Raw genomic sequence first — 16,128 nt, forward strand, 5'->3', positions numbered from 1 at the left:
ATTTTCTACTGAATGCATCCAATGAAGTGAGCTGTAGCTCACGAAAGCTTATGCTCAAATAAATTTGTTAGTCTGTAAGGTGCCACAAGTACTCCTTTTCTTTTTGTCTTCTGATGGTGGCCAATGCCAGGTGCTTCAGAAGGAATGAACAGAGCAGGACAATCATTGAGTGATCCATCCCCTGTTGTCCAGTACCAGCTTCTGGCAAACAGAGGCTAGGGACACTCAGAGCATGGGGTTACATTCCTGACCATCCTGGCTAATAGTCATTGATGGACCTATCAATTTTTTTTTTTTTTTTTTTAGAACCCTGTTATAGTGTTGGCCTTCACAATATCCCCTGGTAAGGAGTTCCACAGGTTGACTGTGCATTGGGTAGAAAAAGTAATTCCTTTTGTTTGTTTTAAACCTGCTGCCTATTCATTTCATTGGGTGACCCCTAGTTCTTGTGTTATGGGAAGGAGTAAATAACAGTTCCTTATTCACTTTCTCAACATCGATCATGATTTTATAGACCTCAATCATATCCCCTCTTAGTCGTCTCTTTGTTGTATCTATGTTTACCTGCGTTAAGCTTGTAAATAACTCTTATTTCCTTTTCCTATATAATCTTTAGATAGTTTACTATAGAATTGGCTACAAAGCATTGTCTTTGGTGTGAGATTTGAGGGGCAATTGACCTTGGGTAGGTGATGGGTCCTTTGAGACTGGGAGTAACCGGAACGTTGTTGTGATCCTTGGTGTAAGGGCCCATCTGTCAGAAAGGGAGGCTCACGTGGGTGGTGAGACCGGTCGGAGCATCCAAGGGGACTGTCTGTGACTCCATGGTTAGGCTGTTACAGCTCCTGAGGAGTTCACATTTTATAATTGGTTGGTGAAATCTAAATGTAGAGCTCACAGCCAATTTGGGGTTTGTGCCCTGCTCCTTAACAGTCTGCCCTGAGGTCAGTACCCATGCTCTGGAGCCCCTGCATGGAGTGTGACGTGGGGCACAGAGCGGGGAGGTGACTTAATCAGGGTCATACAGTGCATCTGTGCCAGAGCTGGGAACAGAACCTGGCTCCCCTGCATTGCAGCCCAGTGTCTGCAATCTCCTTACTCCCTACGGTGCGCCGAACTGTGCATGGTGCAACCTCTTGTTATATCCCACCTTCCTCGCCTTCCTAACAGGGGTATAATCCAGCCATGGCCCCATCCAGCCATGGCCCCATCCAGCCATAGGCATGCCAGGCCTCCCTCCCTCCCTCCCTCCCCTGTACCCTTTAATGTGTTCAGCTACAAATAAATGAGATGCCAGTGAGGTCCAGAAAGCTGCAGGAAGCCATTCGCATGGACGCAGGCCGTGTGATATTTCCGAAAACAGCTCTTCCTCAGCCAATTTCCAGAGCTTCAGCTTGGGCTGCTCACCACAGAGCTGGGGCCAGCACTTCCATTAGAGGGTAATGGTGAGGGATGAGTTACCCAGCTATGCTGGGTGAGTGGTGAGCGAAACTTCTACTAAGAAAGGGACAAAACAAGACAAGGAGGCAAAATGTGAGTTAAACACCAGGCTAAGGAATAGTGCAGTTAATCTCTTAAATTTATTTTCCTTTAGTGCATGGGAAGTCTGTAGGCAGCAGCTGTTACCCAATTAAAATACAGATTAATATAAAACCAGTTTCTGGAATATAACAGTGTCTGTGTTTCTCCACTTCCTTAAAATGCCACCTAATAATGACTTGATAAACTTCAGAAACCCACCTAGAGGAACTCTACATTCTTAAAATGAAAATTTCTTCCCTAAAAGGTATATATTACCATTGTGTGTAAATCGCCACAAGAAAATAATCTTCCCACTTAGAGCCAGCTTATTCAGTGAATCAGGTATTTGGTTTTCATTAAATGTAATTACACTTTAATTGGAGTTTAATTGTGGTTGTTGTTTTTTTTTTTTTTTAAAGTTTCAGTGCTGTAAGCCAAGCAGCCAAAGAAACATAGGGGTTTCTTGCACAGGCTAGCTTGCATAGGCTGCCGTCTGCTTAATAAGGCGCCAAGGCTCTTGGCTTGTCATAAGGCTTCTGTTCTCTGACTGGGCTGAAATCTTCTACAATAGAAGAGTTGCTCCTGGATAGGAAGGAGCCCGTCAAGAATTCTTCCCATCTGCAGCTCGTGGCTAGACTGTCATGGCTTTCTGTGAGTCTGGATGTTGCATGTATTAACAAAATCATAGTCTTCAGCCATGTACAGTCTTCACTTTAATTGGGGCTCAGACATGATCAGAAAACTGTGATACTAAATGAAATAACATGGTTTGTATTTGCTTTTCCACACACCCTGAGCAATGGAGTTATACTGAGGTACGTGGTAGTGTAGACCAAGGCAAGTCTATGCTACCGTGATACACTGCCGCGGCCGCACCACTATAGTGTGGCTGGTGAAGACGTGCTGTGCCGACAGGAGAGCGTTCTCGTCGGCATAATGACACCACCTCAGTGAGAGGCAGAAGCTGTGTCCGCCGACATAGTGCGGAGTGGACGCCACTTTAAGTTGCTGTAACTTACATTGCTGAGAGGGGGGTGGCTTTTTCACACCCCTGAGCGATATAACTTACCTCGCCTTAAGCGATAGTGTAGTCCAGCCCTAAGTGCCCCAAACTATACTAGGCATTTTGCAGACAGACACACCAAGCCTTGACCCTGGAGACACTCATGCATGTGTTGAACTTTAAATATGCAAGTAATCCAGTGGAAGTCAGTGAAACAATTGAGGTGCTTAAATGTTTGCAGGATTGGGCCCAGAGTCAGTCCCTACCCCAAAGTTTTTACTGAAAAACAAAATGTAGTCGTATTTTAAAATGAAATGGATTTTTTTCAGATTTAATTAAAAAAAACTTTTAAAAATATTTATATATTTTACTGCCTCTGGCTTAAAATGTAAAAACAGGGAGTTTTACACTAAACATAAAGCATGGATACACGTTTCTCCAATCACCATGAAGGACAAACTAACACCCTGCATACCTCATTTTATGAGGCAGGTTTATTTTATTTATCTATTCCTAGGCATTTCTGTTGTGTCATCACTCCAGAATGGGAATGCTGGAAGACAGCTTGTGTGTGTAGTTAAATCTGGCCGTGTACCTTAGGGAGCAGCAGAGCTGATACTGAAAAGATCAGCATATTGAAATGGGGAGCATTAAGGTATTCCATTATAGCACTGACTGCAGGGTTAGAAAAAATTCTGTATTGTTCCCCTAAGCAAATCTGTATGACTTCGGGTTCCAGTATTTCATAGCTTATGTGTACGAGCTCTCAGCTTAGCGGTTTCTGGAATTGTGCTGTGTTCTTGCTTGCTGGCGGGGCCGTTCCCAGGGCTGCTGTACTGCAGTTGACAGGACTTGGTATTGCCCAAATGGCTCACAAGAGCACGTTATGGTTTCAGAAAGGCAGGCAGGAGAGGAGACCGAATTATCGATGTAATGCTCCTCTGACTCTTGTTTTCTCTTTCTCTTTTGTTTCAGCTGACTGGAATTATTCAAGGCATGGTGGATGGGCAGCCAAGTCTCCAGCAAGTGCTTGAGGTAAGCAGGATAACCTTTAGTTCCTGAACTTTGACCTCTGCTCCCCCTTCTTCACCCCCTCCCGGGTTATTTGACTATGATTACGGCTTCATTAGAATCACATTTGCTGTCACGTCGGTGACATGCTGTTGAGAGTATTGAACCATTGATCTGTCATTCCCAGCTGTTCATGTCAAGGGTACTGACAAGATGTCCAAGCTCCTGCCCGCAGACAGGAGAGGAGGTGATTCGTACTTGAGCCAAGACATTGCTTTAGTGCATTGCATGGGCGCTGTTCCTCCCTCCCCCCCACCATTAAATTAATGCTTCCACCTATTTAAATGCTCAATAATACACAAAGTATAGGCCTCTAAAACCTAATCTGTGGAATGTGCAAATGCAGATAAAGTCCTAATAATGCCATCTGCTTAATGTTGAATTCCTGCAGCATTTAGGATTAATTAGCTTGAAAGTATTTTGCCATCAATAGCTTTTGTTGTTAGTCAAATACTGAGGGAAACCTCCTCCAGGAGAGCCCACTCTGGCTGCCGGTCACAGTTCAATGCATTGTCTCTGTCAGGATTTGCACTGCCGTATGGCCTAATTGTTCCTAATCAGAATGATTGCAACAATTGCTTATGTAAGGAAATCAAATTAAAGGCTTTAACACCCTCTGTGGAGACGGCTGGCTCATGTCAGGGATTTTAGAAAGGTTACAAGTGCTATTTCTCGCTCTTGGGCCCCTCTGGTGCTGACACAGCTGGGGAGGCGACACTGCAGCCCCAGGGACTCGAAGTGGTGGGTGGGGAAGAAGAGCATCTAGAGCTTCGCACTGAGGAACGATCCTGCTGCTGCTGAGGGAGCTGCTTTGACCAGTCTAGAAAGGTGCCTCGTGTTCCATCCCCAGTGTCAGTGAAATAGGGTCTCGGGGAATTCTGTGCTTGGCCAGCACCTGCCATCCAAACCGAATCCCTAAACACAGTCTGGAGAGAAGTCATAAGGCCTGCGTGGAGCCAATCAGGTTTCCCAGGCCAAGCCAGGCAGAGCTCATGGAGGGAGAAAAAAATGAGGATTTGCGGGATGTGTCGAGGGAGTCCTACCACTCTATCTGGAACGTGGTGGGGCCCCAAGTACCAAAGGTAAGCGGGAAGGATAAACCCTTTGAATAAAATCAAGTTAGAAGCTCGCCTCACCAGACCTGCGGCAACCCAGCTGAGGATATGCCAGTCACCTCGCAGTCCTGAATGTCTGGTTGTCTCCCACTCCACCATACAGTCTCGCCCCAGCACCAGACGCAGTCTCAGCACTTTTCCTGTGGGTGGAAGTGTGGGGAACTCTCCATTAAATGTAGATGCAGTGATGTGTAAAATCACAAAGCTCACTGCATATTCCCTATTGCTCCCAACTGCCATGTGATCCTACTTTAATTAATCGCTTTGGTGCCAAAAACTTCTCTTTAATTAGAGTATTGAGGTTAAATAAATTTGGTCGTGTGGCTGTCTCTTGGTGAGTTGGATTGTTTGGCCATTGCTGAGTGTATAAATGGGTAAGTTCACGCAAACATCCCCATATGGAATAGACTTATTCTAAGAAAACCAGTGGAGTTCCTTAGAAATTACTTGTACAACCTTCAAAATTTCATAGAGAATGAAAACCTTTCTATAGGTTTTATAGGCATCCTATAGAATTCTGTAGCAGGATTCTAATTCTCTATTAAATCCTATGGGATGTTTTAAAAAAAAAAAACACAACCCCATAGAGAGAACCCACAGAAAAGATATTTTCTATTGCATTCTGTAAGATGTTTCCATAACTGTTTGGTCTGCCTAATCTGTAGGTTCTGTCTGCTGGTCAAGCCCTGTCTCACACCCAGGCCTGAGCTCGCTGGGCCAGGGATGGTCTCCTTTGTTCTTTGTCTGTACGGTTCCCAGCGCAGTGGGGCCTTGACAGTGTTTGGGGCTCTTAGGCTTATCTGCAAAGCAAATAATAAATCTGCCTATTTCTAGATTAAAATGGGATTATGCTTTGGCTTCTCTGGGGGTTGTTGGTTTAGGCAGCCTGGCTGCTGCTCCCTGTATTTCAAGTGTGGGTGAATAAGGCAGTTGTCTGCTGCTGTAGGTGGCCACGTTCCTTCCCCTCTTCTCCTCTGGCCGTGGAGAAAGCGGCTGCGAACGGTGAGCTGTCAGGTCGTAGCAGTCATGCTGCAGAGCAGCCTGCGTTGCCGTTGCTGCCCTGTACGTGACTAGAATCTCTTCAAGTGCCAAAGCCGCGTGGCCGCCTCGAGGGGGAACCTTCTGTTTCAGGAGCTGCGCGCGTCATGGGCAGGGAGCGGAGACGCACTTCGCCCATTGAAACGATACTGAGAATATTGGCCGCAGGAGTGCGTAATGCTGACTTGTGCAGTGCCTGCCACCTGGAGATCTCAAAGCACTTCACGAACACAGAATTAATTCCAGCTGGAACAGTAGAACTAGAAGAAGGAAGGAAAAGGTGTCCAACTCTTCAAAACCAGGGTGTGCATGTGTATTGAGTTTGTAATGGTGGCGAGCATGCCTGTGCACCCATAAGCGTCCATCTTATGTGTCATATTCATTGCGACCCAGGTGATGTGCTGTAGGTGAAAAATCCCATCCCGGGATGGTTGTCCCTCGGAAATGAGGGTGAGTTGAATGAGAATCTCTCATTCGTAACTGTTTTGTGGCTTATTTTCCTTCAGTTCTCAGTCTGTGGGGGCTCCTCCATGATCTCTGGGTTAATTTCGAGCTTCTTTAAAAAATCGGCAGAACTTCAAGAAATAAGGGCATGGCTCTCTATTGGAGGAAACTTTGAAATATAATAGGGCTGTCAAGCGATTAAAAAAATTAATCACGATTAATTGCACTGTTAAACAATAATAAATACCATTTATTTAAATATTTTTGGATGTTTTTTACATTTTCAAATATATTGATTTCAATTACAACACAGAATACAAAGTGTACAGTATGAGTTTATATTTATTTTTATTACAAATACTTGCACTGTAAAAAACAAAAGAAACTGTATTTTTCAATTCCCCTATTGCAAGTACTGTAGTGCAATCTCTTTATCATGAAAGTTGAATTTACAAATGTAGAATTATGTAAAAATACCCTGCATTCAAAAATAAAACAATGTAAAACTTTAGAGTCTACAAGTTCACTCAGTCCTACTTCTTGTTCAGCCAATCGCTCAGACAGACAAGTTTGTTTATGTTTGCAGGAGATAATGCTGCCCGCTTCTCGTTTACAATGTCACCTGAAAGTGAGAACAGGCGTTCTCATGGCACTGTTGCAGCCGGCGTCACAAGATATTTATGTGCCAGATGCGCTGAAGATTCATATGTCCCTTCATGCTTCAGCCACGATTCCAGAGGACATGTGTCCATGCTGACGACAGGTTCTGCTCGATAATGATCCAAAGCAATGTGGACTGACGTATGTTCATTTTCATCATCTGAGTTAGATGCCATCAGTAGAAAGTTGATCTTTTTTTGGTGGTGGTGGTGGTTCAGGTCCTATAGATTCCACGGCAGAATGTTGCTCTTTTAAGTCTTCTGAAAGCACGCTCCACACCTCATCCCTCTCAGATTTTGGAAAGCACTTTAGATCCTTAAATCTTGGGTCGAGTGCTTTAGCTATCCTTAGAAATCTCACACTGGTACCTTCTTTGCATTTTGTCAAATCTGCAGTGAAAGTGTTCTTAAAATGAACAACATGTACTGGGTCATCATCTGAGATTGCTATAACATGAAATACATTGCGGAATGTGGGTAACACAGCTGGAGACATACAATTCTCCCCCAAGGAGTTCAGTCAGAAATTTAATTAACACATTATTTTTTTAACGAGCATCATCAGCACCGAAGCATGTCCTCTGGAATGGTGGCCGAAGTATGAAGAGGCATATGAATCTTTAGCGCATCTGGCACGTAAATATCTTGTGATGCTGGCTACAACAGTGCTGTGTGAACGCCTGTTCTTACTTTCAGGTGACATTGTAATTAAGAAGTGGGCAGCTTTATCTCCCACAAATGTAAGCAAACTTGTTTGTCTGAGTGAGTGGCTGAACAAGAAGTAGGACTGAGTGGACTTATAGGCTCTAAAGTTTTACATTGTTTTATTTTTGAGTTCAGCTATGTAACAAAAAAAAATCTACATTTGTAAGTTGCACTTTCAGGATAAAGAGATTGCATTTCAGTACTTGTATCAGGTGAATTGAAAAATACTACTTCTTTTGTTTATCATTTTTACCGTGCAAATATTTGTAATAAAAGATAATATAAAGTGAGCATTTTATACTTCGTATTCTGTGTTGTAATTGAAACCAATATATATGAAAATGTAGAAAAACATCCAAAAATGTTTAATAATTATTAAAAAATATTTAAAAATTTAACTTGGCATTTTATTGCTTAACAGTGAGATTAAAATGGCGATTAATCACGATTAATTTTTTAAATTGCGATTAACTTTTTTGAGTTAATCTCATGAGTTAACTGAAATTAATTGACAGCCCTAAAATATAAATGTTACAGCTTATTTGATGAAGGGAAGGGGAAAATGGGTGGGGGTGGGGGGGGCTAAGTAATATTTTATGATTCCTGTTCTTTTGTGAGCAGAGCTATAGTAGTGTCTGATAAGATCATCTCTGCACTGGTCGCCTGTTGTTTCTTGTTGGAAATCTTCCAAGGTCCAAACGTGCTCTTGTTGAGATGATGTGAGCGAAGAAAGGGAGAGAGGAGTGGGGGCTGCTGCTGGATAAGATCACAATTTTCTTCTTGTCTGATTGCGAGGAGCTTATCTGTGTTTAACTGTTGTGGCTCTTCCCTGTCTACAAAGCTCATCCTCTTTCCCTGCGTTCCTTTCAGAGGGTCGATGAGTGGATGGCGAAGGAAGGCCTCTTAGATCCTAGCGTCAAGTCGATTTTTGTAACCTGCGGAGATTGGGATTTGAAAGTAATGTGAGTATGGAAAGGGAAGCTGCACAGGGCTTTGTTACTGCATGCTTGTGGGAAATGTTTCCTCCTTTCCCATTGCCTGGCTCTTGCTGGTGCAGTGGGATGATTCGTGTAACTTCATGCATGTTCTTGTTTGGTGGGGAGGGAAAGAGCATGTTGATGATTTCCTCTCCCTGTTAATTCTCACATCTTAGTTCTGCTGGGGCCTTGGCTCAGTTCAAACCAACACTCACCTTAACAGTGTGTTTCAGTTGATGCTGAAAAACTCGCATGTTCTCTCCGTACCATCCCGATTCCGGCAGCATTCCCCGTCTGCCTCCAAGCCCCGACTGCTTACAGGTATCGAGCTGCCCGTAGTCTTCGTCCACTGCGTGGTTGTTGAGGGCCATGCATAATCAGAAGTGATAACGGCAGGGGGAATGGGAGGAAGATTGATCAAGGGGAAAGGCTTTGTACGTGGTCACTGGGTAGGGTAGCAAGTGAGTCTGACCCCACACCCATTGAAGGGTTTAAACTGGGGGCTTTGGGATAGCTCCATTTATATCCATTATTTTCTCCGAATTGGCAAGCGCAGTAGGATGTTCCTTCTGTTTCTACCCATTCTGGTCCCTGGCTACTTGATCTCTGCCCCTCTCCTGAGTGCGACCATGTGGCAGGCTTCGAGGATAAATACCTGCCCCTTCCTGAAAATGGTGATCCATTTACCACATTGTGCCGCATGCAGCCAGCACAGCCTCAGGGAATAAAGAGTGGGGTGGAAGGGTGTATGTATGTAGGGTGGTCACTGGTTCTGTATTCCTGAGTCGAGGGATGACCATTGGCTAGCTTTCATAGTCCAGGCCTTCTCTGTCTTCCTGGTGCACCAAATGGACAGTAGCTGCTGGGCCGTCATCTAAAAGAAAAATAAAAACCCGGGGTCCAAGGCTGGCATGCTAGAGTGGTGTGCTCAGTAACTGCAATCACGTTTACAGACTGGCTGGTCAGCGCTGCAAGTGGCCATTTAGGCGTCGATGTCGCCATTTGCATACATGCATATCGGTGTACCATTCTGCACGCATCTTTGCACACTGAGTTGGGCCTGCTATTTAAAAAGTAGCCCTTGCTGTCTAAGAAGGAAATGACGCAAAATGCAGTGCAGGATACATAGTGTCACAGAGCCCTGAATTCACTTGGGCACCCGTCACCTTTCAGTGGCTTTTCGTTGTTTAAGTGCCTGGTAAAGGCTCCTGTTTTTCTCACATCGATCAAGGCGCGGGCTTGACACGTCCAGCACTCAGCTGACATCTACAACTCGCCATTGGTGTTGCTTGGTTTTCAGTTTCACATCCATTTCCCCTGGTGTTAAGGTTAAATAAAATGCACACAACTCTGGAGAAGGCTCCATTTCACAGTCTTGGTGTAGCTGCTGGTCCTTCTCTGCTCGCGCTCTGGTTCGTGAGATCTTGAGAAACAGGGACTGAAGTTGCAGCACAAGCCCTGCAGGGACGACAAATCTGCTCGCATCTAGACAAAATCATTGGTCACTTGCCCTTGTGTCAACAGAGAGGTCTTTATCAGGGCCATGCCTAGGGTTGACGTGGACACCTTTCCCTTATGTGTATTACTGTGGGGTTTAATTTCCATGTAATTTTGTATTTAAACTTTTACAGGAGACCAGCACAAAGAAGGCGTCGGGGGTGTTGGCCGGTCATTTCTGATCTGTTCTCCCCTCTTGGCTCTTCCATGCCTTACTGCTGTATTGAGTCAGGCCTTGATCCTACTGCTTCTGGTGTTACTAGGGAGGGGTGCCCATGTACAAGGCCAGTCATTCTGTCTCTTTCATTGTGCATGTAACTGCTTTTCTAGCGGGGGTGTACAGCCTAGGGTAGCTTGCTACCCAGAAGCTGTATTTTGGGGATGGAGGGCAGGGCTGTGGTCTCTTTATTTTGGGGTTGCTGATTTTTCTCCAAGGCCCCAAACAGCTGTTCAGCGTCCCACACGCTCCCAGCTTCCCGCAACTTCCATTGGCCGGGAATGGCGAACCGCGGCCACTGGGAGCAGCGGTGGGCTGTGCCTGTGGACGGTCAACGGCAGCAAAATGTCTTGTGGCCCGCAATCAGATTACACCAGGGGTCGGCAACCTTTCAGAAGTGGTGTTCCAAGTCTTCGTTTATTCACTGTAATTTGAGGTTTCGCGTGCCAGTAATACATTTTAACGTTTTTAGAGGGTCTCTTTCTATAAGTCTTTAATATATAACTAGACTATTGTTGTATGTAAAGTAAATAAAGTTTTTAAAATGTTTAAGAAGCTTCATTTAAAATTAAATTAAAATGCAGAGCCCCTCGGACCGGTGGCCAGGACCCAGGCAGTGTGAGTGCCACTAAAAATCAGCACATGTGCCATAGGTTGGCTACCCTTGGATTACACTGATGAGCTGCAGGTTGCCCACCAGTGGTTTAGATAATGGCATAGAGAATACACTTATAAAGTTTGTAGATGATACCAACCTGGGAGGGGCTGCAAGTGCTTTGGAGGATAGGATTAAAATTCAAAATGATCTGGACAAACTGGAGAAGTGGTCTGAAGTAAAGAGGATGAAATTCAATAAGGACAAATGCAAAGTACTCCACTTAGGAAGGAACAATCAGTTGCACACACACAAAATGGGAACTGACTGCCCAGGAAGGAGCACTGCGGTAAGGGATCTGGGGGTCATTGTGGACCACAAGCTAAATATGAGTCAACAGTGTAACGCTGTTGCAAAAAAAAGGTGAACATCATTCTGGGATGTATTAGTAGGAGTGTTGTAAGCAAGACATGAGAAGTAATTCTTCCGCTCTACTCCGCGCTGATTAGGCCTCAACTGGAATATTGTGTCCAATTTTGGGTGCCACATTTCAGGAAGGACGTGGACAAATTGGAGAGTGTCCAGAGAAGAGCAACAAAAATGATTAAAGGTCTAGAAAACATGACCTATGAGGGAAGATTGAAAAAATTGGGTTTGCTTAGTCTGGAAAAGAGAAGACTGAGAGGGGACATAACCGTTTTCAAGTGTGTAAAAGGTTGTTACAAGGAGGAGGAAGAAAAATAGGTTTTCTTAACCTCTGAGGATAGGACAAGAAGCAATGGGCTTAAATTTCAGCAAGGGCCGTTTAGGTGGGACATTAGGAAAAACTTCCTAACTGTCAGGGTGGTTAAGCATTGGAATAAATTGTCTAGGGAGGGTGTGAAATCACCATCATTGGAGACTTTGAAGAGCAGATTAGACAAACACCTGCCAGGAATGGTCTAGATAATTAGTCCTGCCTTGAGTGCAGGGGACTGGACTAGATGACCTCTTGAGGTCCCTTCCAGTCCTATGATTCTATCCTTGGCATCTAGGGTTGGGTGAAGTCCCTGTTTATCCTCTTTCTGGCTCGTGTGCATCGTACGTAGGATAGAGTGACTTTTGGACACAGCGGTCTTGATGACATGTGCACCCTACCTCTGGTCTGCCATGGGCCTGCCATCAGCTCATTGACCTGATTCCACGGGGTCGCCCCCTCCTCACATTGAAAAATGCAGTAGTCTTTGGAAGTAGCTCAGCTACAAGTCCCTGAACAGAGCAGGGTGAGTGGTGTCTCCCCCCAGCAGGGGTATGGGAGCTGGCCAGCCAGAGGTGCTGTGTAGCATGCTGGAGCTTGGAAACTTAACTCTCCATTTGTGACCTGTCATTTCCGGCCAGTTGGAAAGGAAGACCCCACAAGGGTGCCGTGAGTGGAACGAGTGGTTCGGTTCTCTCTTCTCTGTTCTTTTTTTTTTTTAACTGTTATGTTAAGAATTTCATCTCTAAGCTTCTCCAAGGCAAAGTGGAAAATGCATTTCATGTTTCCAAGCTCACGGAAACGGAGTCTGCCCTCAACCTGTTAGCGAATAGCACATCACTCTGCTCTGGCGCTGATTGGGCACAGCCAGGTGTCGCGTCACATCTGATTAGCAGCATGCCAGTGAATGGGGCCTGAGTGAGAACTCCCTGCCAGCTCAGGCTTGTCTCACTTCCCATTACTTTTATCCATCACCTCAAATGCCAGATCTCCCTCCTGAACTAATTAAGTTTGCATGTGTGTAGACACATTGCCAAATGGGGTTTAGCAAAGCAGAACTGAGCTACATCTCTTTTTAAACAGGAAAGGCAGAGAACGGCAACAGGGCCATGCGGACAAAAAGATGCAGCTTCTGGGATGCAGCATGTCCAGGAAACATGCCGAAGACTAGCCCGGGGGTGCCGTGCGGGATGCGCAGTGTGCTCCGGGAAGGGCTGCCCAGTGCGCCTGTATAAATAACTGGCACTTCTCCGGGTGGGGAAAAGGTGGTGGCTACTTGTCCAAGTATCAGTGAGGTGAAGGACTTGATGTTTGAGTGTACTACAGAGATAATTTGGCAGCATTAACTGGTACTAAAGTTCTCTTGCATTCCAGAGGAACACCAGTAAAACTAGATGAGATGCGTCTGAAAGAACACGATCAGCACTGCACAGCTAAGGGGCATGTGTTTGAGGCTATGCCTGACATTTTCAGGCCGTCTTCATGTTGGGGGAAATAGTAAAATACCTGCTTTTGGTGCATAGCTTGTCTTCCTCTAGGATCTCTGATCCTCAATAGCCCCAAAGTGGCTTCTCACATCCCCCTGCTTAAGGATCACTTCAACTCTCCGCTGAAACGTACCCCCTCTGGGGTGAAGCATGGCAGCTATTCTGTGCTAGCAGACCTGCGTATGAGGGGGCATGAACTTGAATAACGTGTTATTGAAACTCCAAGGGGGGTTGGCGACATGTGGAACTTGGCCAGGATACCAGGACTAACTCCACTGGCTCTTGTGAAAACCAGGTCTCTAATAACCACGGAGGGTCAGGTCCTCTTCGTCTTCCTTAGCACCTCCGGTAGCCTAGTGCCCCTAGCAATATGCCTGTTTCCTTCAGGAGAAGAACCCCACCTACTGAGTCATTAACTCCATTTCTCGCAGCATCGCTTCCTTGCTTATGAAATCTTCAGAGGTCCTAGCCAGAGGCTGGCCTGGTTTCCAACCCTGCTTCTCCTTTTATCAGCTTCCTGTTTTAATAATAGGTTCCACTTCTATAGCACTTTTCATCTGCGATTCTCAAATGCAAACACCTTGAGACCATCTCTGCCCAACAGGGGCAAGCTCCAGCCTTTTTACCCAGCTTTCTCCTGCTGTGCAGTGTTCTCGTTTTCCGTTGATCCTGGTTCAGTCATGCTCAACGGGAACGGGTAGGCAGCAGGAGTGTTCAGTGCTGCCCCATGGAAGAATCGTTAAGGAGCAAGATTGTGTTCACGCCTCCGTGGGCTGGAGGAGATCTGAGGCGTTACTGGGTTTGGGCTGCCCTGTCTGTCTCGGGTATTTCCGGTGCACCTGTCATTAGGGTCAGAGGATGATGGAGGGGAGGGGGCGCTAAGGAAGATGGACACCCAGAGTCTGTTTCTCTTTGGCTGGGCCCATACTGTAGGACCTGTAACACCAGTTGTGCACTGCGTTCCTCCCTGTCCCAGGGCACAGGTATTGTGGGGTGGTGGGCAAGCAAACAGGCTGAATTGTGGTGACCGTGGGTAGAAATGGGCAAGGCCGATGCCTCAGTGCTGGAGATGGGGACTGGGTGGGTGGGATGGGTAAACAAGTAAGGTAGAAAAAGTCAGAAGTAGGCTGTGGCGAACCTGCCAAACCCAATGGAGGGCCTTGATGCAGGAGGAATTCCTGGGAATGGCTAGAGAAACCCCGGTCTGTGGCAGGGGAGGTGGAAGTCCTGCTCCTTGGGGCTTTGACACCTGTATTTGGCGTGGATCCTCCAGGTGACATGAGATCGTTTGGCTCCAGTGATTGTTTTTCTTGTGGAGTGGAGCTTGTTTGGAATACCCCAGATCTCAAGGGTTTTCTGTTCAATCTGCCTCCTCCAGCCAGGCATGTGAATCACAAGAACCTAGATGGGGGGGAAAGTCCAGCAGCTTCTGTGGTGGGCTGTGGAGGTTTTCCAAAGCTGATAAGGATGCCCAGCCTTGCCACAACCATCTGGGATGGGCTGTAAACCCTCAGAGCGTGTGGCAGAATAGGAGAGGCTTCTTACTTTTCCTAGGTGGATTAAATCTCTAGCAGAGACAGAGTGCCAAGCTCGAAAGGGGGCTGGAAAATGAGAAGCTGATCCTGTCTTTGTATTTGGATCAACTGCTGATGAGCACGAACCAGGCTGGAGAGGGAGAGACGGCTGTTCTCTTCCCACCTCTCCCCTTCCCTCTTGTTAAGATGCAATTTCTTTAATGAGGAAAACCTCCTGAGTGGGAACATCACCTTTCTGAAGGCTTGTCCTGACAAGGCAATTCAAGCCGGCAGTCACATATCAGCTTCAACAAATACAAGTCACTCATTATAAAACCTCTTCCATCCCCCTCCCCAAAAAAAGCCCTCTCTGTCCTCAGACAAGGAAATGAATCATTCTCCTGCTCTCGAATACATCATGACAGTAGTGGTTCTAATGAGAGAGGGCCATTCATTCTGGGTGTAAAGTTCCCTGTGTCGGCACAGAAATGTTATTAATTAAAGAAGCTACCTGAAGCAAAGATGAAAGGGGCACCAGACCTGCCAAGCTAAAACACACGAGTGAGGATAGAGCCTCGTTAGGCACACAGGGTGTGCACTCAACAAGAGAATTCCTTTAGCCTATTGCAAGGATTGACTTTCGGAGTTGAAAAGCTACAGGGCCACGCTCAGACCTGGTATAAGCAGGCTCAGTCCTTGGCCCAGGTTCAGCAGTGTTGCCCCTGAAATGTAACTTTCACCAGTGATTAAGTGATAAAACTTACACTGAGGTAGCATTTGATGACACGTGTAACATACATCTTGAGGGGCCAAAAAGGGGGAGCAGCTTATGGATGTGTTGGGCTTTCAGTGGAAACACAGGATGCTTGACACTTAGCTGAATTGAGCTCTTGTTTTGTAAACTCTTTGGGGCAGGGGATTTGGCTTAGTATGTTTTCCCTCTTTTAAAACGCTGTCTTATCTGTCTGCATATATGGACCCCATCACCTCCCAAGCCTTCATGGATTTATCCTTTAATACCCGTCTGGCCTAGAGAAGTATTATCCCCCTTTCATAACGAGGGAAGTGAGACACAGTGAGATTAAGTGCCATGCCCAAGGTCATTCACACAGTCTGAGGCAGAGCTGGGAATTGAACCCACTCTTCTGAGTCCCAGTCCAGTGCCTTAACCAGAACACCATCCATCTAACCCTCTGCATGGTTACAGGATTACATAAAAATGAGTGCCATCAGAACCATGAACGTACCAGGAATATCAGTGGCAGAGGTGTTGCTAACTGTATGTACTCCAAAGCAAAGATGCTATTGTAATGCTTTCTGTGGCAGATCCAAGGATTTCTTCACAGAAAACGACTTGTGCAGAAGTTTTTTATTTTGTTAAGTCAGTGGTAAAAGGCAAATGCTCTCTTTCTAATATAGCGATAAAACATATTGAAGTGGCTTGAAATGTTTATAGGCCTTGTTGCACTTCTTAGGATGCACATTAGTGAACTCTTAGCAGGGAATTATACCGTTGCTTTATTTATTTTACTGTTTTAATTCTTCTTTT

General features: G+C 45.6%; 1 protein-coding gene across 6 annotated transcripts in view; it reads left to right on the forward strand.

Annotated features, from left to right (window-relative positions):
* Window positions 1–16,128, forward strand: part of ERI3 (ERI1 exoribonuclease family member 3) — a 232,906-nt gene that overhangs the window by 47,055 nt on the left and 169,723 nt on the right. For all 6 annotated transcript variants that reach the window (XM_037907025.2, XM_037907026.2, XM_043553170.1 and 3 more), the window contains 2 exons: window positions 3,500–3,559; window positions 8,427–8,518. In XM_037907025.2, coding sequence (XP_037762953.1) covers window positions 3,500–3,559; window positions 8,427–8,518 — 152 coding nt within the window. The remainder of the gene's footprint in view (window positions 1–3,499; window positions 3,560–8,426; window positions 8,519–16,128) is intronic.

This window comes from Chelonia mydas, chromosome 8 (genome assembly GCF_015237465.2).
Source record: "Chelonia mydas isolate rCheMyd1 chromosome 8, rCheMyd1.pri.v2, whole genome shotgun sequence".
Lineage (NCBI taxonomy): Eukaryota > Metazoa > Chordata > Testudines > Cheloniidae > Chelonia > Chelonia mydas.